General features: G+C 40.6%; 1 protein-coding gene across 3 annotated transcripts; it reads left to right on the top strand.

Moving 5' to 3' along the window:
• On the top strand, positions 1–20,371 carry LOC134070396 (tryptophan 2,3-dioxygenase A-like). 3 transcript variants are annotated; one of them, XM_062526739.1, is made up of 12 exons: positions 1–134; positions 269–359; positions 636–726; positions 902–972; positions 1,237–1,364; positions 1,565–1,751; positions 2,070–2,177; positions 2,276–2,387; positions 2,649–2,706; positions 2,866–2,945; positions 3,319–3,409; positions 3,801–4,421. In XM_062526739.1, exons 1-12 carry the CDS (start codon positions 100–102, stop codon positions 3,925–3,927), a joined length of 1,179 nt encoding a protein of 392 aa, XP_062382723.1. In that variant the 5' UTR covers positions 1–99; the 3' UTR covers positions 3,928–4,421. The 3 variants fall into 3 exon arrangements, with proteins under 3 accessions (XP_062382723.1, XP_062382725.1, XP_062382724.1); XM_062526741.1 differs by lacking the exons at positions 269–359; positions 636–726; positions 902–972; ... (6 more) ...; positions 3,319–3,409; positions 3,801–4,421 and adding exons at positions 16,538–16,625; positions 16,804–16,894; positions 17,084–17,154; ... (6 more) ...; positions 19,300–19,390; positions 19,783–20,371 and having other exon boundaries at positions 17–134; XM_062526740.1 differs by lacking the exons at positions 1–134; positions 269–359; positions 636–726; ... (7 more) ...; positions 3,319–3,409; positions 3,801–4,421 and adding exons at positions 16,300–16,415; positions 16,538–16,625; positions 16,804–16,894; ... (7 more) ...; positions 19,300–19,390; positions 19,783–20,371.
• Positions 20,372–21,223: the final 852 nt, after the last annotated feature.

The following is a 21,223-nucleotide window of genomic DNA, read 5'->3' as shown; positions in this document are numbered from 1 at the left end:
CAGAGAGTAAAGGAGAGACAAACTCATCGAGTGAGAGGGAGATCAAGGGAAAGAAGAATCAGAGAGATCACTGTTTGTGTGACCCTGTCCAGCAGAACCATGAGTGGATGTCCGTACTTCCAGAGGAGAGTCCTGTAAGTACTGTGAGGGGTCTGACCCCTGCTCACGCCTTTTCCTACCTGTCTGTCATGTGACACTTAAACCATTACTAATGTATGTGTGTGTGTGTGTGTGTGTGTGTGTGTGTGTGTACTGTCTGTCCCTTCAGAGAGAAGAACGAGGAGGAAGAGAGAGATGACTCTCAGGAGGGAACCAACAAAGCCAGTGAAGGAGGGATCATCTATGGAGAATACCTGCAGGTACATCACTCTCACACACACACACACACACACACACACACACACGCACGCACACACACACACACACACACACACACACACACACACACACACACACACACACACACACACACACACACACTAATGAACCACAAAACATGCTCACAATACTGTCAAGACTGTCTTACAATGTATTCCCAGTTTGGATGGGACGTCTGCTTTCAAAGGCATTTAACAAACCCAGTATTCAAACTAGACTACTACAAAACTAAATGTGTACTGCTGTTCTTTTCCCAGCTGGATAAGATTGTGGCTGCCCAATCTCTTCAGAGTGAATTGAAAGGCAATAAGATTCATGATGAGCACCTATTCATAGTTACCCACCAAGGTAAATATATCTGAATCAACACAGTTCTTGTTTCTCTCCATCACTGTTGAAGCACATTTTCCATATTTGCATTGATCATCTCTGACATGTCTTGCAATCAAACAACAACAGAAAATCCTGTTATGTCAATATAGTCATCATGTTTAACTGCTTATTCTTCTTTTCTTGGGTGAAGCGTATGAGTTGTGGTTTAAGCAGATCTTATGGGAGCTGGACTCAGTGAGGGATATCTTCATAAGCGGAGACGTAAGTCTTTTTTTAAAAGTCTGTGTGCATTGCAGTGGCTTAGCTGGACAAATATTTCTAGATAATGCCTTCCTCCAGTCATGAAAAATTGAGAAATAGTTTTTCAACAAATTCAGAACTTGTGTTTAAAAGTGAAGGCCAAGGTTTACAGTAAATGAAATATTACTAAACATTTCTAACCCAGCGCTCTCTGATATAATGGATAACTAGCTCAAGAGGAGAGGAATGTTTAGTGGGTGTCCTAAATGTTTCACTTGACTTCAGGTGAAAAATGGACGTAACATGTTGAAGGTGACAACACGCACCCAAAGAATCATCAAAATCTTCAAACTCCTGATCGAACAGTTTGCTATCCTGGAGACTATGAGTGCATTGGACTTCTTTGACTTCAGGTCAGCAGATGACAATCTTTCATTATTTATTTGTTCATTTGTTTTCCAAGTTATGGAACCTAGTTATATTCCAACATTTTTATTCTGTAATTTGTGTCTTCATGCCAAAATGAACTTAGATGCGTGCACCAATACCATATACTTAAATTGGTGTGTGTGTGTGTGTGTGTGTGTGTGTGTGTTTGCGGGCCCTACACCAGGGAGTACCTGTCTCCAGCCTCTGGCTTCCAAAGCCTGCAGTTCCGTCTCCTGGAGAACAAGTTCGGCATTCCCAATGAGCGGCGGGTTCCCTACAACCGACAGCACTACCGGGAGAACTTCCATGGCCAGGAGAGAGAGATGCTCCTCCGCTCTGAGCAGGAGCCCACGCTGCTGCGGGTGGTGGAGGTGATGACTCGATGATACAGCGCCACCCTACACATCACATCAGACAGGAACATTTGTGTGTTTTTGGGTGTCGTTTACATCCAGGCATGGTTATTGTAAACATAGAACAAACACATTATAGGCCACTAAGACATTTTCCATGCCAACACGCCATATAGTATGCTACGTTAATAATGTTTCTTTTGGCTGTTCCAGTAGTAATGGTATGGATATAGTGATACACATGGAAGCATGCTATACAGTATGTTCTCCAGTATCAGGTATTGTCTGAGATTATGGTGTATGAAACATATATATCCTGCTTTCTGTGTGCTGTAGCAATGGCTGGAATGTACCCCAGGCCTTGAGGAGAAAGGATTCAACTTCTGGGGAAAACTGGAGGCCAACATCACTGAGGAACTGAAGAGGGAGAGCGAGAAACTAGAGGTTTGTTTATAACCTCCTGAAACTTCAAATCATGATTATGCTGTCAACAATGATCTATAGTGCTACAATATTCATTCATTATTATTCTAATTGGACAGATGAGACCAGAGTCAGAGGACAAAGATGAGCAGATGAAGGATTTAATCAAGCAGAGAGACCTGTTTACATCCCTGTTTGATGAACAAAGACATGAAGACCTGATGAGAAAAGGTGAGGATGATCATCACACACACACACACACACACACACACACACACACACACACACACACACACACACACACACACACACACACACACACACACACAGACACAGACACCATGACGACAACCAGACACCACTCAATGTCTTGTTGACCAGTACTTCAATCCATTTTATCTCCATGTTGATTTTTAAATGATCTAAAAAGTCCCACAAGCTGGTGATCCAAATAAAATGTAATTTGCTTTCTACTGTCTTTGCTGTCCTTAGGTGAGCGACGGCTCTCATATAAAGCATTTCAGGGCGCGCTCATGATCTACTTCTACAGGTGAGATCTTCTCGCACTCACTGTCCACCTGTCCATTCACATTTCCCAGTGCTGATCATCTGTCCTCTCACTCCTCATCTTCTCACGTTTAATGTGTTGACTCACTTCACCTGTTGAATGTCCACCTGCTCAACACTCACCTGTGGTCTGTTCTGACAGAGAGGAGCCTCGCTTCCAGGTGCCGTTCCAGCTGCTGACCTCCCTGATGGACATTGACGCCCTGATGTCCAAATGGAGATGTAGGTGTCTCAGACGAGTCAGTGTGTGTTGGATTAATCCTGATTACAGATGCTAGAGTTTGCTATCTCGGTGAAGAAATGAATGACCCATGAACAACATCATTTGATTTCTTAAAATAGTTTTAGCATTTGTGCTGTTTATGTGTTTAAGACCAGCTCAAAGAAAGCCAAACACTGCACTGCCTAGTTATCTCAGCCTAAACAACATTCTAACTCAGAAAATTCAGTATCAAACCAGACAGCACAGCAGCAAGTTAAACTGATTTGCACAGACTAAAATGTGGTTACGTTTCACTCAGTTCCTCATGTCCATATAACTCTATGCATTAGTGTTGTGACTATGAAAGTGACTATGAATGCTTCCATCTTCCAGACAGCCACGTGTGCATGGTGCACAGGATGATTGGCAGTAAGATGGGAACAGGTGGATCCTCAGGGTACCATTACTTGCGTTCCACCATAAGGTAAGCCCAGCCTTGTTCAAAATGGCCGTCCACCACATACACCATGTCAATCATAATCATGTGTCAGGCACAATTCCCCCAGAAAATAAAACAAACAATACATTTGTCATCCCATTTGACTAATGATATCGCAAAACATGCATGCAGATTGTCATGGGTAGCAGAAAATGTTTTATTTGTATATTCATATTTCCACATATATATTTATGCTGTGTGTGTGTGCTTGTGATTGAAATAGAGGGAAATTTGCTCTCTGATTTTAACAGAATAAATCACTTTATTCTTGTGGTTGAGGTTTAAAACGAATACGATTAAACCTCAACCTTTGCAGACAGGTCATTTGGATTTCTATGTTGCTGAAAGAGCTTTGTTGTTGTGTTGTTCTCCCCAGTGACCGTTATAAGGTGTTTGTGGACCTGTGTAACCTGGCCAACTTCCTGGTGCCACGCCACTGGGTGCCCGAACTCAACACCGCAGGGGACTCCGTCCTCTCCACCACCAACACCTGCCGTGGATGATCTAAATTTGATTTAATGTTTACTATTGTTTTGCACTTTTACTTTACATTGTACTTTTGTAAGTGACAATGATGAGTTATTTAGACAGGGTGAAAGATATACCAGATTGCTGTGTTAAGAGTCTCAAAAGACTACAGTCTCAAAAGACTCCAATCATGATTCTGCTGTTAGCAATGCTCTGCAGTGCAACAACAGTCATTCATTTATTCTTTCATTCATTGTGAGTTACATGCATTCAGACTATGTAATCAGACGTTGTCAGTCAGCTGCCGTGGATGATCTAAATTTGACTTAATGTTTACTATTGTTTTGCACTTTTACTTTACATTGTACTTTTCTAAATGACAATGATATGTTTTTTAGAGTGGGTGAAAGATCTATCAGATTGCTGTGTTACGAGTATCAAAAGTCTCAAAAATGGCCATTATGACATGTATAATTTATAATTTATTTAATGTTATCTATGTTTTGCACTTTTACACTCCGCTTTTGTAAGAGACTATGAGAAATTATGCAACTGAAAAATAAAAATCTAAGAAACACTATTTTTGTCTTCATTTTTTTCTGAAATCCGGTCCGGATATATTTCATGGTGATAGGATGTTCAATGTAGCAGATCTTCCTTAGATGGACTTACTTTCATATTAGACCTCTGAAATTGCCCCTTTACCAATGCCAAATGCATTGTATAAAGCAGTTGCTATTGAAAAAACATTTATTTTCCTTTTGAAACTCACAACCCAGCATTTTTACTTTTATCAAACACTATGGCCTATAGGCTAAATTTATGGCATAAAGCTGAACCGGTCAGTCATCCAAGTAAAAATCACTAGTATGTCGTCTAACACAAACCATTTGCAAACCACCACTAGGGGGCACTAGGCACTTTCACAGTGCTCAAGGCTGGCATGTGAGACCATAATGCCTGTCTTGCTCAAAGCCTACACAGAGTAAAGTGATACGTTTATAAACTGCTCACAAAAAGTAAGGAAACTTGACTTTGGCCCATTATATCTCCCTTTTAGTAATACCAACAAGTAAAGTGTTTCATATCATTTTTATCGTTGATTTGTCACCTTTACAATGAGGTATAGCTAGTAAGCATAGGGAAATCATGGAATGAGCAACACAAGCAAACGTGTAAGTAGTGCCAACGAAAAATGTGCCAAAATGGCCTGTTATGCTATTGGAATTCACCTTTGTTACTTCAAGCATTGACGATTGCACTCTCCCACAGAAATGAGGAAAACAAAACATGTTAGGCATACATTTGTTCATTTTATACTCAGTGTCAGGGTCCTCAGTAGAGGTGTAGAGGATCCATATGCAGCCACAACAGCTTGGCACCTTCTTCTCATGCTGGTCACCAACCTGGCTACATTCTGCTTTTAATTTAAATACATGCCAGATCCTCTCTGTACAGCATTTCTCCACCTACAGGCCCCAACTGCTCATCAGTTCAATAACACTGTTGATTAAAAAAAAAAAAGCACCAGGCTCTACAGTAGTTCACCACATCATCAAAAAACAATAAAAAAAAAGTACATTGATGATTTAAACAACAGGTAGGGCGGTCATTCAACACCATCAGTCTACATCGTCATGTCAGAGCTAAAGGCCAGTGCAACGGTCTTCTGGGAGCTGATGGCGGTCTGGGATATGACGGCGGACTGCGGACCGCGTGCTGGACGAGGACTGGGTGTGGTGCTGCTGGTGGTTTTCCAGAAGTTGGTCTGGATTGTCTGGACCTTCTTCCTTGTTCTCTTGGTGTCGGGGTTGACATCAAGCCGGTGGAACTCCTCTACGGACTCCACCTTGTTGAAAATGTTCCTAACCCGTCCCTAACCCTGATTTAGAAAATGTCTGACTCTTTTGCGATGTATAATCCTTGATTTATGTTAGAAAAAAAACAACAACAAAAACAAGTATGTGAAATGTAAGAACAAAATGTAAAATAGCCCCTTAAATTATGACTTTTGGTTGGTTTGGTGGAAATAAATGCACAGATGGAGATTTACGAGTATAACATAATCCTCAACAGATTTAGGCATCTTGCTGTGAAAAAAAAGATGCCCCCATTCAGATATCAGGGGTGAACAGAACCCATAGTATATGATTGAGGACCCCTATTCAGACATATCACATAACATACTGTAGTTCATGTTTTTTTGACAGAGGGCCCCTATTCAGATATCAGGGGTGGAGAACATACAGTAGCAGTGACTTCACACACAAGCTAAAACAGCTATTCCCCAACAGATTCACATCCAGCTTGACTCATCTGAACTGACCCAACAAGATGAACACGTAACGTGGGCGTTATAATTGATGACTGACTAAACTTCTCTGAGCATGTAGCTTCAATGGCAAAATCATGTCGGTTTGACCAAGATCCGACCTTATCTGACACAAGATTCTACACAACTTCTTGAACAGGCCATGGTTATCTCCAAGCTGGACTATTAATTCACTGTTAGCTGACCAACCTGCTTGTGTAGTAAGATTGTTGCAACTGATTCAGAATGCTACAGCACACCTAGTCTTCTTCAATCAGCCAAAGAGGACACATGTAACTCCTTTCCTACTAGTTACTCTGCACTGGCTCCCTATAGTGGCCAGAATTAAATTCATTTAAATCTCTCACTTTGGCGTAGGACGCTGACTAGATCTGTTCCCTGCTATTTTAATTCCATGATCAAGATGGACATCCCCAACCGCGGTCTTCTGATGAGCATCTGTTGTTTTGACTGTAGGTCAGATTCAGCACTCTTTTCCTCAGTGGTTCCATGTTGGTGGAATGAGTTGCCCTGTGCTCTCCATTCTAGTGATAGTTTCAAGAGGGGTCTAAAGGCATATCTCTTCAACATGCACTTTGTTTATTAAGCACTTCTTAGGGTTATGGTTTGTATATTGTATAGGCTAGTATTGTTTATTTTCATTTGGCTATTGATTGAATTGACATTGTTGTTTATTATTACTATTCTCCCTAATGTAGTCTGACCAGCATTTTAAATTGTTCACTGTTAGATTTAACTATTGTATTGTTTTTAATTGTATGTCGCTTTGGACAAAAATGTTTGCCATATCCCGTAACCATCACCATGTCTAAATATGGTTTGTTAAGATTCAGTGACGATTCGGACTTTCTAGGAAAATACTGATTTCACTTGCACCATATCCACTCTTGAGCCGCCGCTTAATGCATGTGGAACTGAAAGTTTTAAAGACTGGTTCCTGTTTTTAGAGCCTTGGCTGCCTACAGCTGTGTTATGTTTCTATGTACTCACAGAACAGGCAACTATCAATCGTGAGGAAGTAATTCCTTATGGTGACTGTTTAGGAATGATCCATTCTATGACACACTAATATAGCTTTATTTTCAGCAAGGCCGTAGGCCTAATCATAATACCTCCCTTCCACTCCCACCCAATACCAAGACCCAAATCGTAAGGCTACAGTAGTAGGCCATCATTACCACCATGGACTGCAGCACAGCGCCATCTGCAACCTTCCCTGTATCAGGAAATGCAGAGCCTTCCTCTACTGTACCTCCCCCATCAGCCAGTCTGTTTCCAGCAGCCAGGTAAAGAGGAAGCTGGAGAGACTGATGGCAGTAGCCCTAGAGTCTTGAAGGCCTGTGCAGAACAGCTATTCAGGAGTTTACAGTGCCTGTTCAACATCAGCCTGTGCCAGAGGAAGGTCCCAGTGCTGCTGTGGAAAATCATGCCTTGTTCCAGTACCCAATAAGTGTTCTCCATCTGCCCTCAATGACTCAGGCCAGTGGCATTAACATCACACGGTGTGAAAATGCTCGAGAGATTGGTGCTGGCCCACCTCAGGTGTCAGGTGATCACCTCAATGGACCCACTGCAATTTGCCTACCAATCTGAGGTTGGTGAACTGAAGATGCCATCGTCTACCTGCTTCAGCGAGCCCACAATCACCTGGATGAAGCTGGCAGTGCAGTGAGAATAATGTTCTTTGACTTCTCCAGCACCTTCAGCACCATACGAGAGAAGCTACACAGGATGCAGGTGGAGACATCCATAACATCATGGATCGTTGGTTACCTGAGGGAAAGAGCGCAGTTTGTATAGATGGGAGGATGTGTGTCTGACTAGGTAGTTAGGAGCGCAAGAGCATCGCAGGAGACTGTGTCTCTCCATTATTCACACCTCAGTGTGTATATGTGCTGTGACGGCCGGCTCTGCAGCCACATATTGAAATGCAACTGGCCTGAAGCCCAACCTCTGTCATGAGTGGTGGTTTCCTTCGGGGGAGAGGATTTCGTGCCAGAAGAGTGCAAGTTAAGCTTCCCCCGGAAGGCACCACCATACGTCAGGGGAGGAGAAGAATGAATGTTGTTCCAAAGTGTGATGGGAGGGGCTGCCAGTAATACTGATGACAATTCATTTAGAACTCAGACTTAACTCAATTCAGCTGAGATTCAAGATGTGCTGACCTGATGGAAAATTAGCCAACAACATGACCTCATATGGTTATGGTTATGGTTATGGTTGCTTAGCAGACACCTTTGTCCAAGGCGATCTAGAGAAGGGAAGCTGCATAAAATGGTGGTAAAAACAGACTGCTGCAAATCACACATATCACTCTCTAAATTGCATACTACCGTGTAGTAACGTGTAAGTAACCAGACTAAGCTCAATCTTGTGAGATTGAACATTAGTCTGGGGAATCTGCACTGTATTTTTACTGCACAAGAGGTGTGATCAATGGGCATAGTTCAAATGACTCTTGGCAAGATTCACTTGGATAGTCTTTCAACCAATCAGATTAACGATCCGGATGCGCCTGGTGGATAAGCCGATTTGTGATTGGTTCCAGCAAACCTGGAAAGGAAGCTAGAGAGATAAATGTACAGGTTTCCACCCCAGGGTAAAATCCAATTGGTGTTTGGGTTTACCCAATCCAATATTAAGTCATTACATTACATTACACTACATTACATTTGGCTTGACGCTTTTTAGCCAAAGTGACTTACAACATGGTAAACAATTTAAGCCTTTTAAGCAATTCTAACAACACTGACAAACACTGCCTCTGACAATCATGCAGTCAAGAAGTTACTTAATTATCATACAGAACAACAAAAGGTGACCAAACCTGATAGTTTAGCAACCTAACACATTAACATTTAGACTAGAGGATAGGAGGGACTTTTGAAACGGAATGCTCACTCTTCATGATTGGTGCCCGGAAATACAGTACATCCCACATACTTCCGTAACGAGCCTATTTGACAAGATGTCGCCACTGTGTAAACTAACTTCCTCTGGAACAGCTCAGTCTACAGGAAAGACAGAAACAGGAAGATGTTTTACCCTGCCAATTAAGGCATCATTAACATCAACTAGGCCAGACACCTGGACACTGTGAAATTGGCTCATTGACTTTTAATGGAATAAAGATTGAAGCTTCATTAAACAAAGAATCATCCTTTTCCCTATTAACATCTTGTGTTTCCTTACAAGATGTTGAAGTTGAAAAATTATATTTATGAAAAAGTAGTCTGTTTTGAATTTCATGCCACAACATTGTCTCAAAAAGTTGGAACAAACAGAAAAGGCTGTGAAAGTTGTGTACTTCTAAATAAACCACATTTCACAACTAATTAAGTTAACTGACACCATGATTGGGTAAAAGAGCATCCCAGAGCGGCAGAGTCGCGCAGAAGTACCGCTAACATGGTTCCATGCAATCATGGGCTTACAGTAATCAGAGTGAAAACAACTCTCTATGGCCCTGCGCTTAATGTATTCAGAGCAGCCAAAAGAGAGAGGGGGAAGGGGCATGGTGTTGCCAGTTGGGCAAAAGAGAGAGGGGGAAAGGGGCATGATGTTGCCAGTTGGGCATAATATGGTGGTATGGGGATGAGTAAAAGAAAAATTGTTTTTGGTTGGAATATTAATTGCATGGTCATTGAAAACAGATGACAGACAAATTATATAGTCCTATTATTCTAGTTAACAATATTGCAGTAGCTAGCAGTTATAGGCACTAGTCTTATGTCTTAAAAATCTAAAAACAAAACACTGATCAAATGTTACAGGAGAGGAAGGATGCAGAGAGATGACCAATCTGTAGCTGCATCCCCTTTTTGCAAAATGTATGTTGTAATTCCATGATGGTGTAACACTTTACGGTAAGGGTACACAGATCTATTTATGCAGTTGTATTTAAATCCGAATTTGAGTAGTGCTGATCACATTTTTTTGCAGAAAAAGCAATCAATATTCTGAATAAATCATACTTCATAATGATGTGCCCACCACACCTAATGCTTAAATTGATGTGTTGTTCATGTCCGTGAATGACAGACTATGAATCTATATCAATTCCTGATGATTCATGAGATATTGTAGCCTGGGTTATCCCATGCTGTCTTGCACACAATTTGATTCATGCTGCTAAGGCAGCCTGGAAACTACCGCCCTAACTTTTGCCTCAGATAGGGGACCAAGAATAGTGGGGGAAGCAAGACGATGATGGCGATGATGACACAATTTGATTCACGCTGCTAAGGCAGCCTGAAAACTACCGCCCTAACTTTTGCCTCAGATAGGGGACCAAGAATAGTGGGGGAAGCAAGACGATGATGAGCTATGCACAGATGCATTTCATCTGTGGCGCCCAATAAATGGATCTGGGCATTTTTTCAAATACGAGAAAATTAACGTTTGGTTCCCAGACCACGTCTCACAGAAGTGGTGGCACTAGCCAGGCTAGAGATATCAAGGAATGATAGCCTAAATAGATCATGAATTAATGCATGCATGAATTCCTGATAATTAATGTAGGCTACTCTATGGTATGGTGCTGTACTGGATTCAGTTTCAAATACAGTAAGCAATGGCTCCAGAGTGGATAATGTGCAAGTAAAGTCAATATTTTCAAAGTGTGATGTTCTGTTTCCATGACTGCAGTGTCACTGCATCTAATCAAACCGCATGCAGACATGTGTCATCATCTCATCAACATACTGTAACATGCAGGATTTCATTTTTGTTTGGGGAACAGGCTGCCATTACTTGGTTTGTTACAGTGCATGAAAATGCACTGTACTGTTCTTCCTAGGCTTCTTCTTCCTCTTCTTATTATTCCGCTTACCGAATTCATTTTTTCTATTCAGCTTGAACCGTTTAACCTAGAAACTTCATTCAAACGTTGTAACGTAGGTCTTCAATAGGGGCATGCTGCTATGTATTTTTCAACTTTGTAACTTTTATACTTCTTAAACTATAAATTAAAAACTATTTAAAATTTCCCCATAGACTTAACATTGGCCTCTATGACATCACAATCGGGTCATTGAGCAATTAGAATCTTATGCCAGGTGGCCAGCCCCACCTGCAGCAGCTCTCTCTCTCTCTCAGGCATTAAGCATACAATCTCTCTGTGAAGACTACATATCCTGTTAAACTGTTTCCTCTTTCCACAACTGTTTCAAAATAAAAGTCCTCACTGCAATAATACACCATTAAATCATTTAACCATTGAAACTACTCAACTATTTAACTGTTCAACCATTCCAACTGTCAGTTATCATCAACTATGCTTCCAGTCAACTAGCCTACATGAGACCTCCATGTACCTAGCAACCAACATAGCAACCATTAAAATTAAGCGTTTATGACCGTTTCCATAGCAACCAACATGATTATACTGCAGTAACTTCTTGTTTCCTGACAGTGGCCACAATGGATACCCTTGCAACAAATGTTTAAAAATAAAAGTCCTCACTAGCAAGTTAGCTAGTTAGCATGGTTAGCATAGTTAGCATTTTTAGCATAACTGCTAGAAATGATTGGCTAAGTTAGCTAATCAAACTGGTTAGCATGTTTAGCATAGTTAACATTTTTAGCATAACTGCAAAAAATCATCAACTAAGTTAGCTAATCAAACTGGTTAGCATTGTTACCATTTTTAACAATGTTAGCATAGTTAGCATTTTTAGCATTATTGCTAGAAATCATCAGTTAAGTTAGCTAATCAACCTGGTTAGCAATGTTAGTTTAAGTTAGCATTGTTACCATAGTTAGCATTGCTAGCATAGTTAACATTTTTAGCATAACTAATAGAAATCATTAGCTAAGTTAGCTAATCAACCTGGTTAGAACTGTGAGCATAATTAGCATAGTTAACATTTTTACCATAACTGCATGAAATCAGTAGCTAAGTTAACCAATAAACCTGGTTATCATTGTTACCATAGTTAACATTTTAACATGAATAGAAATCATTAGTTAAGTTAGAACTGGAATGTTTCAGCTTTAAACTGTCTACCTTCACACTATCAACTCTCTGTAAACTATGCAACCACCATGTTTTCCCTAGCTACACCTTAGTAGCCATATCTATATTATCTATCTATTTTTGCATTTTCATGCACTGGTAATTCCTTGGAATTGCGTTTCTAGTTTTGGTTGTTCTTTTGGTCCATTTTTGGAGCCTGGGCTGCCTAGAGACCTTTTTTACTGTGTACTCACAAAATGGACAGCTATAGGCTTTGTGAGGAGATGATTGCTTACAGTATGATGATAGTTTCATTATCCATGCTATACAAAATGAACATAGCTTAATTTTCAGCAAGTCCGCCCCCCATCCACTCCTTCCCAGACAAGACATAAATTGTTAGTAGGACATCATTGTTGTGCAAAATAATAATCACTTTGTTACAAACTGGAAAATGGTAATGGTTCAATGTCTGACAGAAAAGGGAATGCAAAGGTGAGATGTAGTGATGTTAAAATTTGATTACAGAAAAAAGTGAATGTGCAGATTAAAAAGACAGATGTGGGAGGTTTGCAAAGTGATTTCATGCTCCTTTTTTTTTAGTATTTTCAAAATACAAAAATACTCTACAGCATTAAGACAACAGTCATAAACATCAATAATGTGTCATTAATGTGCATGACATGTGTCATGTCATTCTTATGATGGTTACATGTCACCCTTATGTACTGTAACCCTTCAAATAAAGTGTTACCATTTATTTTGATTTATACTGTATGCTGTGGCTACTGTATTTTGTGGTTTATTCTGATACACTTGAAGATTTTGATATCTTGCTTTTATGTATTTTTGCCCATCTCGGATTACCAGAATGATTTACTTGCATAATTGCAAAAGGGTTCTCCAATGTGAATCTGGGTAATGGAGATATTGCATTAAAGATCAGCCATTTCTTTCTACAACAGTCGAGAGCCTTTCTGCAATCATGCGAGCATATAATGTAATCAGAAAACTGTTGCCCTGATAAAAAACTATTGCATTAAAAAAAACAATGCAACTGATCTCAGCTGGTATTCGTGTACAACGGAGTGATGGGCATTTTTAAATGACCCCAAACTTTTGACCGGAAGTGTATCATTAAAATATTTCGATAATCCAGAAAAATCTTAACAACGAACATGCCTGAAACGCCATATTGGATGATTGTGATCTCCAGTGCCTCAGATAGCAATACACAGCAAGACAATTTTTTTTATTGTATGTAAAGACAATAAATGAAGAATAGAATTAATGAAAAAAAATAGTTATTGATAAAAAAAATAAAATAAAATCATAATGGTCACAAGAGAGGATGATGATGTGAAGTACAATTCTCTGTATTCAATGTGATGAGCAATTCTCCGTAATCAGGAAGCTTCATTTAACCGCAATCCTGTCATTTCTCCACTCCCTTTCTAGTCATGGAAAAGTGGAGTCAGAACTAGTCAGAGGCTTCATTGTTTTGCACTTTTATGCTCACATCTGCAAAAGTATTGGTTACTTGGTAGACAAATTTAATAAAGGCACCTATTTTCTTCAACTCAATCAAATACAAATTCTAAAATACTTTTTGCATTTGAAATACATATTTTAAATATTCATTTAAATCAGGTCCCTTTGCACAGGTGTATTAATCAAGCACCATGCAGTCTGCATTGATAATCAAGGTGCTTGATTTTGTACACCTGTGGAAAGGGACCTGATGAAACCCATGAATTCATGGGTTTCATCAGGTCCCTTTCCACAGGTGTAGTAATCAAGCACCATGCAGTCTGCATTGATAATCAGTGCTTGATTTTATACACCTGTGGAAAGGGACCTGATGAAACCCATGAATAGGAGACTGTGATGTCACTACAGTTGAGTTGAGCGCTGTGTGACTGCCATACCAATGGGCCTGGCTCTTTGCCGTTGCAGTCCAGATGCAGTGCTTGTACACCTGAGAGTCAAAGACCATCCCTGCCCGGTAATGGCATGAAGATGTCACATTTGGTTTCAACACAATGTGCTGAATAGTCTTTTCTATCAGAGAATCTCTCAGCTCATGAACAGTTGCATGTACTGTATGGGAAAAATATGGACATATTATGAGAATGAAGCAGGAATAGAAATTAGCACCCACCACCAGCCATCCGGTCTAATTTTCATATGTAGGCCCTAGTGACGGTTAAAAATAAGAAAGTGTCTGAAGCTAGGTTATCATGTAATGTTACCAGCCTGTAAGGGTAAATCGTGCTGAGTTGAAGTTAAGTAGCCTATAGCGTATTCATCAGGTCCCTTTCTAGACGGGTAAACTCAGCCCGATCTGCCGGAAATTGGATTTTGCCCTGAAACTCAGGCTGGAAATCTGCACATTTATCTCTCCAGCTTCCTGTCCACATTTGCTGGAACCAATCAGAAACTGGTTATCCTCCAGGAACATCCCGATTGTTAGTCTGATTGGTTGAACGACTATCCAAGCGAACAGAGTCATTTGACCTAGGCATTGACCTAGCTCTTCTAGAAATACAGTGCAGACTCCCCAGACTAATATTCAGAGGTGGAAAAGTCCAGCTTTAGAAAGTAAAAATCCAACCATGTATTCATGGGTTTCATCATGGGGTTTATAGTAATTTTTGGGTGCTTTTTGAATGCTTTGAATATGTGTATATTATCAGAGACTTCACTCCTTCACATTTGTTGTGACACACCCACTGATTCACCGGCCCCATGTGACTGTCAGGTGACCCTTCAGGGAGTATTTGTATGTGCTGATGTGGTGTATGTTTCAAGTCTGGATCTGTCTGAGGTTTCTTCCTATATGTATCTCCAATTCTAGGGAGTTTTTCCTTGCCCCTGTTACTAATGGGCTCTCTTTGAGTGTTTAACACTCTGTAAAGCGCCATGAGACATGTGTAATGTAATTTAATATTAAGTAAAATTAAATTGAAATTGAAATTGAAGTCTGAAGAAGGGCGTGTGCCCGAAACGTTACTGATTAAAATACTACACGTAGAGCTCAATGTGCGGACCCCGCTTTGTTTATCTCATAGCCTACTTTCTGGATTCCGGCACCTGTTAGCCTCTGGATGGGAGTGTACCTATGTTCCCCAGGTCCTATGTTCCCCGGGTCCTATGTTCCCCACTTTGTATGGGACAGGGGAACAAAGGACCCTTTTTTTCTTACATTTTAGAAAGGGTCCTATGTTCCCCGTTTTTCCCAAAAAGGGTCCTACAGTATGTTCCCCAGTATGTATTGCGACCCTTTTGGGAAAAAATGGGGAACTTAGGACCCGGGGAACATAGGGATGACTCCCCTCTGGGAGTGCGCACCTGCTCTCTAAGATTCTAAATGTTAAATATAGCCTTGATAGCTGTAAATCTGATGATGTACAGTTAGATCAAGTTGGACAGCACAATTTAACCACACCACTTTTATGGCAAGACATAAAGCTACAAGCTACTGTGCTTGGAGGAAAGTCAGTAGGTTAAGGGTAAAATTCAGCACATTTAATTATTTTTGCAATATAATGGCGATAACCGTAACCATTTTGGTTACTATAATCATGATAATTTTCATACCATTTCTCTAGTGGCTGGTTAAAAATGTTGAGTGGCTGGTGAACATTTTATGTTTCAGGTTACACAGATTTACCAAGGATCTTGGTAAATCTGTGTAACCTGAAACGTACAACTTTGTAACCTGTAAGGGCTATATATGATGTTGTATGAGGAAAATGAGAAATGGGCCACTTTCAAGAGTAAATCATGCAATTTTTTTCTATTTATTTTTCATATGGGATGGCAAACCTATCAAATTTCATATCCACAGAGTGCAGTGTGCAATTTAACAGAAGTGAGACTCAGATGGGAGAGTGTCTGGTCTGGTCAATAATCCTCTTGAGTCATAAAGTTGTGAAATACCATGTTATATTGATTCAACTGGCGGATTGTACTGAATCAGGTCATTATTTCTAAGAAGTGTTTCATGATTGGCAGGAAGGGAGGGATGCCTACAGTATAAATACAGAAGTCAAGTTTGACTTGACAAGAGTAAAGGAAGAGTCCATTTGTGTGAGAAGAATACAGAGTAAGGGAGAGACAGAGACTCATAGAGAGAGAGAGAGAGAGAGAGAGAGAAACAGAAAGAGACCTGTTTGTGTGACCCTGTCCAGCAGAACCATGAGTGGATGTCCGTACTTCCAGAGGAGAGTCATGTAAGTACTGTGAGGGGTCTGACCCCTGCTCACGCCTTTTCCTACCTGTCTGTCATTTGTCACTGATGTACAGTATGTGTGTGTGTGTGTGTGTGTGACGTGTACACTGTCTGTTCCTCCAGAGAGAAGAACGAGGAGGAGAGAGATGACTCTCAGGAGGGAACCAACAAAGCCAGTAAAGGAGGGATCATCTACGGAGAATACCTGCAGGTACATCACTCTCACAAACACACACACACACACACACACACACACACACACACTAATGATCCAGAAAACATGCTCACAATACTGTCAAGACTTTCCTACAATGTATTCCCAGTTACCAAACTAGACTAATACAAAACTTATTGTGCACTGCTAATTCCCCCCCCTCCCCCCCTCCCAGCTGGATAAGATCGTGGCTGCTCAATCGCTTCAGAGTGAATTGAAAGGCAATAAGATTCATGATGAGCACCTATTCATAGTTACCCACCAAGGTAAATATATCTGAATCAACACAGTTCTTGTTTCTCTCCATCAGTGTTGAAGCACGTTCTCCATATTTGTATTGATCATCTTTGAAATACAGGAATCACTGCCATTTCTTTGCATTACATCCAATCATCGTTTGGCTAATGTACCTTGCAATCAAACTTAACTGCTTATTCTTCTTTTCTTGGGTGAAGCATATGAGTTGTGGTTTAAGCAGATCTTATGGGAGCTGGACTCAGTGAGGGATATCTTCATAAGCGGAGACGTAAGTCTTTTCGAAAGTCTGTGCATAGTGGGTGTGTGTGCACTGCAGTGGTTTTAGTGAGTGTCCTAATGTTTCTCTTGACTTCAGGTGCAAAATGGACGTAACATGTTGAAGGTGACCACACGCACTCACAGAATCATCACAATCTTCAAACTCCTGGTCGAACAGTTTGCTATCCTGGAGACTATGAGTGCTTTGGACTTCTTTGACTTCAGGTAAGCAGATGATAATACAGTATTTCTTTGTTTATTTGTTAGATAGATGGATAGATTGATAGATAGATATACTTTATTCATCCCCAAGGGGAACAGTTTGCTTTCCAAGTTATGTAACCGAGTTTATGAAAGCATAACATATACTTAAATTGGTGTGTGTATATATGTGTGTGTGTGTGTGTGTGTGTGTGTGTGTGGGCCCTATACCAGGGAGTACCTGTCTCCAGCCTCTGGCTTCCAAAGCTTGCAGTTCCGTCTCCTGGAGAACAAGTTCGGCGTTCCCAATGAGCGGCGGGTTCCCTACAACCGACAGCACTACCGGGAGAACTTCCATGGCCAGGAGAGAGAGATGCTCCTCCGCTCTGAGCAGGAGCCCACGCTGCTGCGGGTGGTGGAGGTGATGACTCATACAGCGCCACGGCCCTACACATCACATTAGATAGGAACAATGTAAACATAGAACAAAAATGGATACAAAAAAAACAATCATTGCTATAGGCCACTATAGGACATTTTCCATGCCAACACACCATATAGTATGCTGCGTTAATAAGGTTTCCTCAAGTTTATTTTGCAAGGTTGTCCCAGTTTTATGATGTCTGTTCTCCAGTATCAGGTATTGCCTGAGGTTATGGTGCATTAAACGTATGGTGTATATCCTGGTTTCTGTAGCAATGGCTGGAACGTACCCCAGGCCTTGAGGAGAAAGGATTCAACTTCTGGAGAAAACTGGAGGCCAACATCACTGAGGAACTAAAGAGGGAGAGCGAGAAACTAGAGGTTTGTTTATAAACTCCTGAAACACGTAATTATGCTGTCAACAATGGTCTACAGTGCTACAACATTTGGGATAGTCATTCATTCATTCATTTAATTATTCCATTCATTTAATTATTCCATTCATTCATTCATTCATTCATTCATTCATTCATTCATTCATTGTGAGTTACATGCACTCAGACTGTGTAATCAGACGATAGGGTGGGTTAACATGCAGTCAGCTGGAGTATTATTCTGATTGGACAGATGAGACCAGAGTCAGAGGACAAAGATGAGAAGATGGAGGATTTCATCAAGCAGAGAGACCTGTTTGCCTCCCTGTTTGATGAACAAAGACATGAAGACCTGATGAAAAAAGGTGAGGATGATCATCACACACACACACACACAGACACAGACACCATGACAACGACCAGACACCAAGTTTAGCTATACTCGTGCTGTAAGAGTGGAACACCCCTCAATGTCTTGTTGTCTTGTTGTCTTCAGGTGAGCGGCGGCTCTCATATAAAGCTTTGCAGGGAGCGCTCATGATCTACTTCTACAGGTGAGATGTTCTGTCACTCACCATTCCATGTGTCCATTCACATTTCCCAGTGTTGGTCCTCTCACTCCTGTAACCTTCTCACGTTTAATGTGTCGACTCACTTCAATGTTCTTCCACCTGTTGAATGTCCACCTGCTCAACACTCACATGTGGTCTGTTCTGACAGAGAGGAGCCTCGCTTCCAGGTACCGTTCCAGCTGCTGACCTCCCTGATGGACATTGACGCCCTGATGTCCAAATGGAGATGTAGGTGTCTCAGACGAGTCAGTGTGTGTTGGATTAATCCTGATGGCAGAAGCTAGAGTTTGCTATCTCAGTGAAGAAATAGTTGATCCATGAACAACATAATTTGATTTCTTAAAATAGTTTTAGCATTTGTGCAGTTTATGTGTTTAAGACCAGCTCAAAGACTAGCAAGCCAATCACTGGACCTCCTAGTTACAGTAGCTCAGCCTAAACAACAAAAATCAAACCAGACAGACAGCAGCAGCAAGTTAAACTGATCTGTACAGACTGAAATGGTTATGTTTTCACTCAGTTCCTCATGTCCATATAACACTATGCATTAGTTCTATAGTGACTATGAATGGTTCCATCTTCCAGACAGCCACGTGTGCATGGTGCACAGGATGATTGGCAGTAAGATGGGAACAGGTGGATCCTCAGGGTACCATTACTTGCGTTCCACCATAGGGTAAGCCCAGCCTGGTCAAAATGGCCGTCCTGCATACATTGCACTACACCAAATTGATCACAGTGGCAGGCACAGTTCCCCCAGAAAATGAAACAAACAATAGAGATCAGTTATCCCATTTGACTAATGATATCGCTACACACATATGTACATTTTGTAAAATATCATGGGTAGCAGAACTTTTATTTTATGTTAATATTTTCCCGCATATATTTATGCTTTTTCTGAGTAAAACAATGATTTTCTTTGTGATTAAAACAATGGGAAATTTGCTCTCTGATTTTAACACAATACTCTATATCACTTATATGATTAAACTTAAACCTTTGCAGACAGGTCATTTGGATTTCTGTGGTGCTGAAAGAGCTGTGTTGTTGTGTTGTTCTCCCCAGTGACCGTTATAAGGTGTTTGTGGACCTGTGTAACCTGGCCAACTTCCTGGTGCCACGCCACTGGGTGCCCGAACTCAACACCGCAGGGGACTCCGTCCTCTCCACCACCAACACCTGCCGTGGATGATCTAAATTTGACGTCATGTTTACTACTGTATGTTTTGCACTTTTACACTGCACTCTTGTAAGGGACCATGATAAATTATTAAGAGTGTGTGAAAGAGGTATCAGATTGCTGTGCAACACCGAAGAGTTTTTTTGTACCTTAAAATAATGTTTCCAAATTCATTTCAGAGGTTCATCAACTCGTAACAGGGTGAACCGCACTTCTGCATTCACTTCATAGCCCTCTATCGGCTGTAACTGCACTATGTGATTCAGGTTCACCAGATCAGGTATAGCGGAATTGTAGTTCGATGGAATGACACATAAGAAACTACAAATTTGACTTGCTTTGCTGTCACAATACATCATACTTTCATAAAATCATGCAACATACTCTACCTTGCTGTGGACATCGGTATTTGCTGAATAAACAAATAGCATGTTTGCGACAGAGGAAAAGTGCTTTAATGTTGCTTTAAGAGTAAAGTCACAAAATAACCATTATGACATATAATTTAAATTGTATTCAATGTTATTTATGTTTTGCACTTTTACACTGCACTTCTGTAAGCGACAATGAGAAATGTCACTGAAAAATAAAAAAAATATTTAAACTCTAACTGAGTCTTTTATGCCTTGATTTTGCCTGAAATACAGTATAACCCAGTCCGGATGTATTGCATGTGATAGGATGTTCAGCCATTCTCCCATATATGAGCTTACTTCCATATTAGACAGAAAAGTTCTGAAATGACCCCTTTACCAATGGCAAATGTATTAAGGTGTATCCCAACACATTATTTTAATATATCATAAAATGCCCCTCTTTCTTTTCTGTAGTTTTGTTTATTGAACAGATCATTTCAGCTCCCACCCAGTTGCTGTTAACCCTGATCTCCAAACATCATTATAAGATATACTGTAGATAGAAGATAACTTTAATGTCCTTAAAAAAAGACAATTTGTATTATTTGTATCATTGCACAACTTCTGTCTACAGCGACAGGCTGTATGAAAGTTGTGTGTGTGTGTGTGTGTGTGTGTGTGTGTGTGTGTAGTACCTACCAACTGCAGAGTAACTAGGATTAATTAATAACTCGAATGGTTAATCATGGTTCATTTAAACATGATATAATATTTCACATGACAATTTTGAATTTTGCATTTTGATTGAATTTGGAATCTACACAAGGGTCTACTTACTAAGCATGATCACAGCTAAATTAAACAGTACAAATCTCATTCTCTCTCTGTCTGTGTGTGTGTGTGTGAGTGTGTGTGTGTGTGTGTGCGCGCGTGTGTGTGTGTGTGTGTGTGCATTATTGCTGAGTTGCTG

The sequence above is a fragment of the Sardina pilchardus genome, chromosome 22, assembly GCF_963854185.1.
Source record: "Sardina pilchardus chromosome 22, fSarPil1.1, whole genome shotgun sequence".
NCBI lineage: Eukaryota > Metazoa > Chordata > Actinopteri > Clupeiformes > Clupeidae > Sardina > Sardina pilchardus.
Note: the sequence above shows the minus strand (reverse complement) of the source record. Positions and strands in the feature narration are given on the sequence as shown.

Excerpts from the sequence above, each read along its gene's own strand:
- LOC134070396 (XM_062526739.1), top strand. The coding sequence starts at position 100 with ATGAGTGGATGTCCGTACTTCCAGAGGAGAGTCCT. Across the intron at positions 2,178-2,275 it reads GGGAGAGCGAGAAACTAGAG|ATGAGACCAGAGTCAGAGGA; the intron begins GTTTGTTTATAA and ends CTAATTGGACAG. Across the intron at positions 2,707-2,865 it reads CTCATGATCTACTTCTACAG|AGAGGAGCCTCGCTTCCAGG; the intron begins GTGAGATCTTCT and ends CTGTTCTGACAG.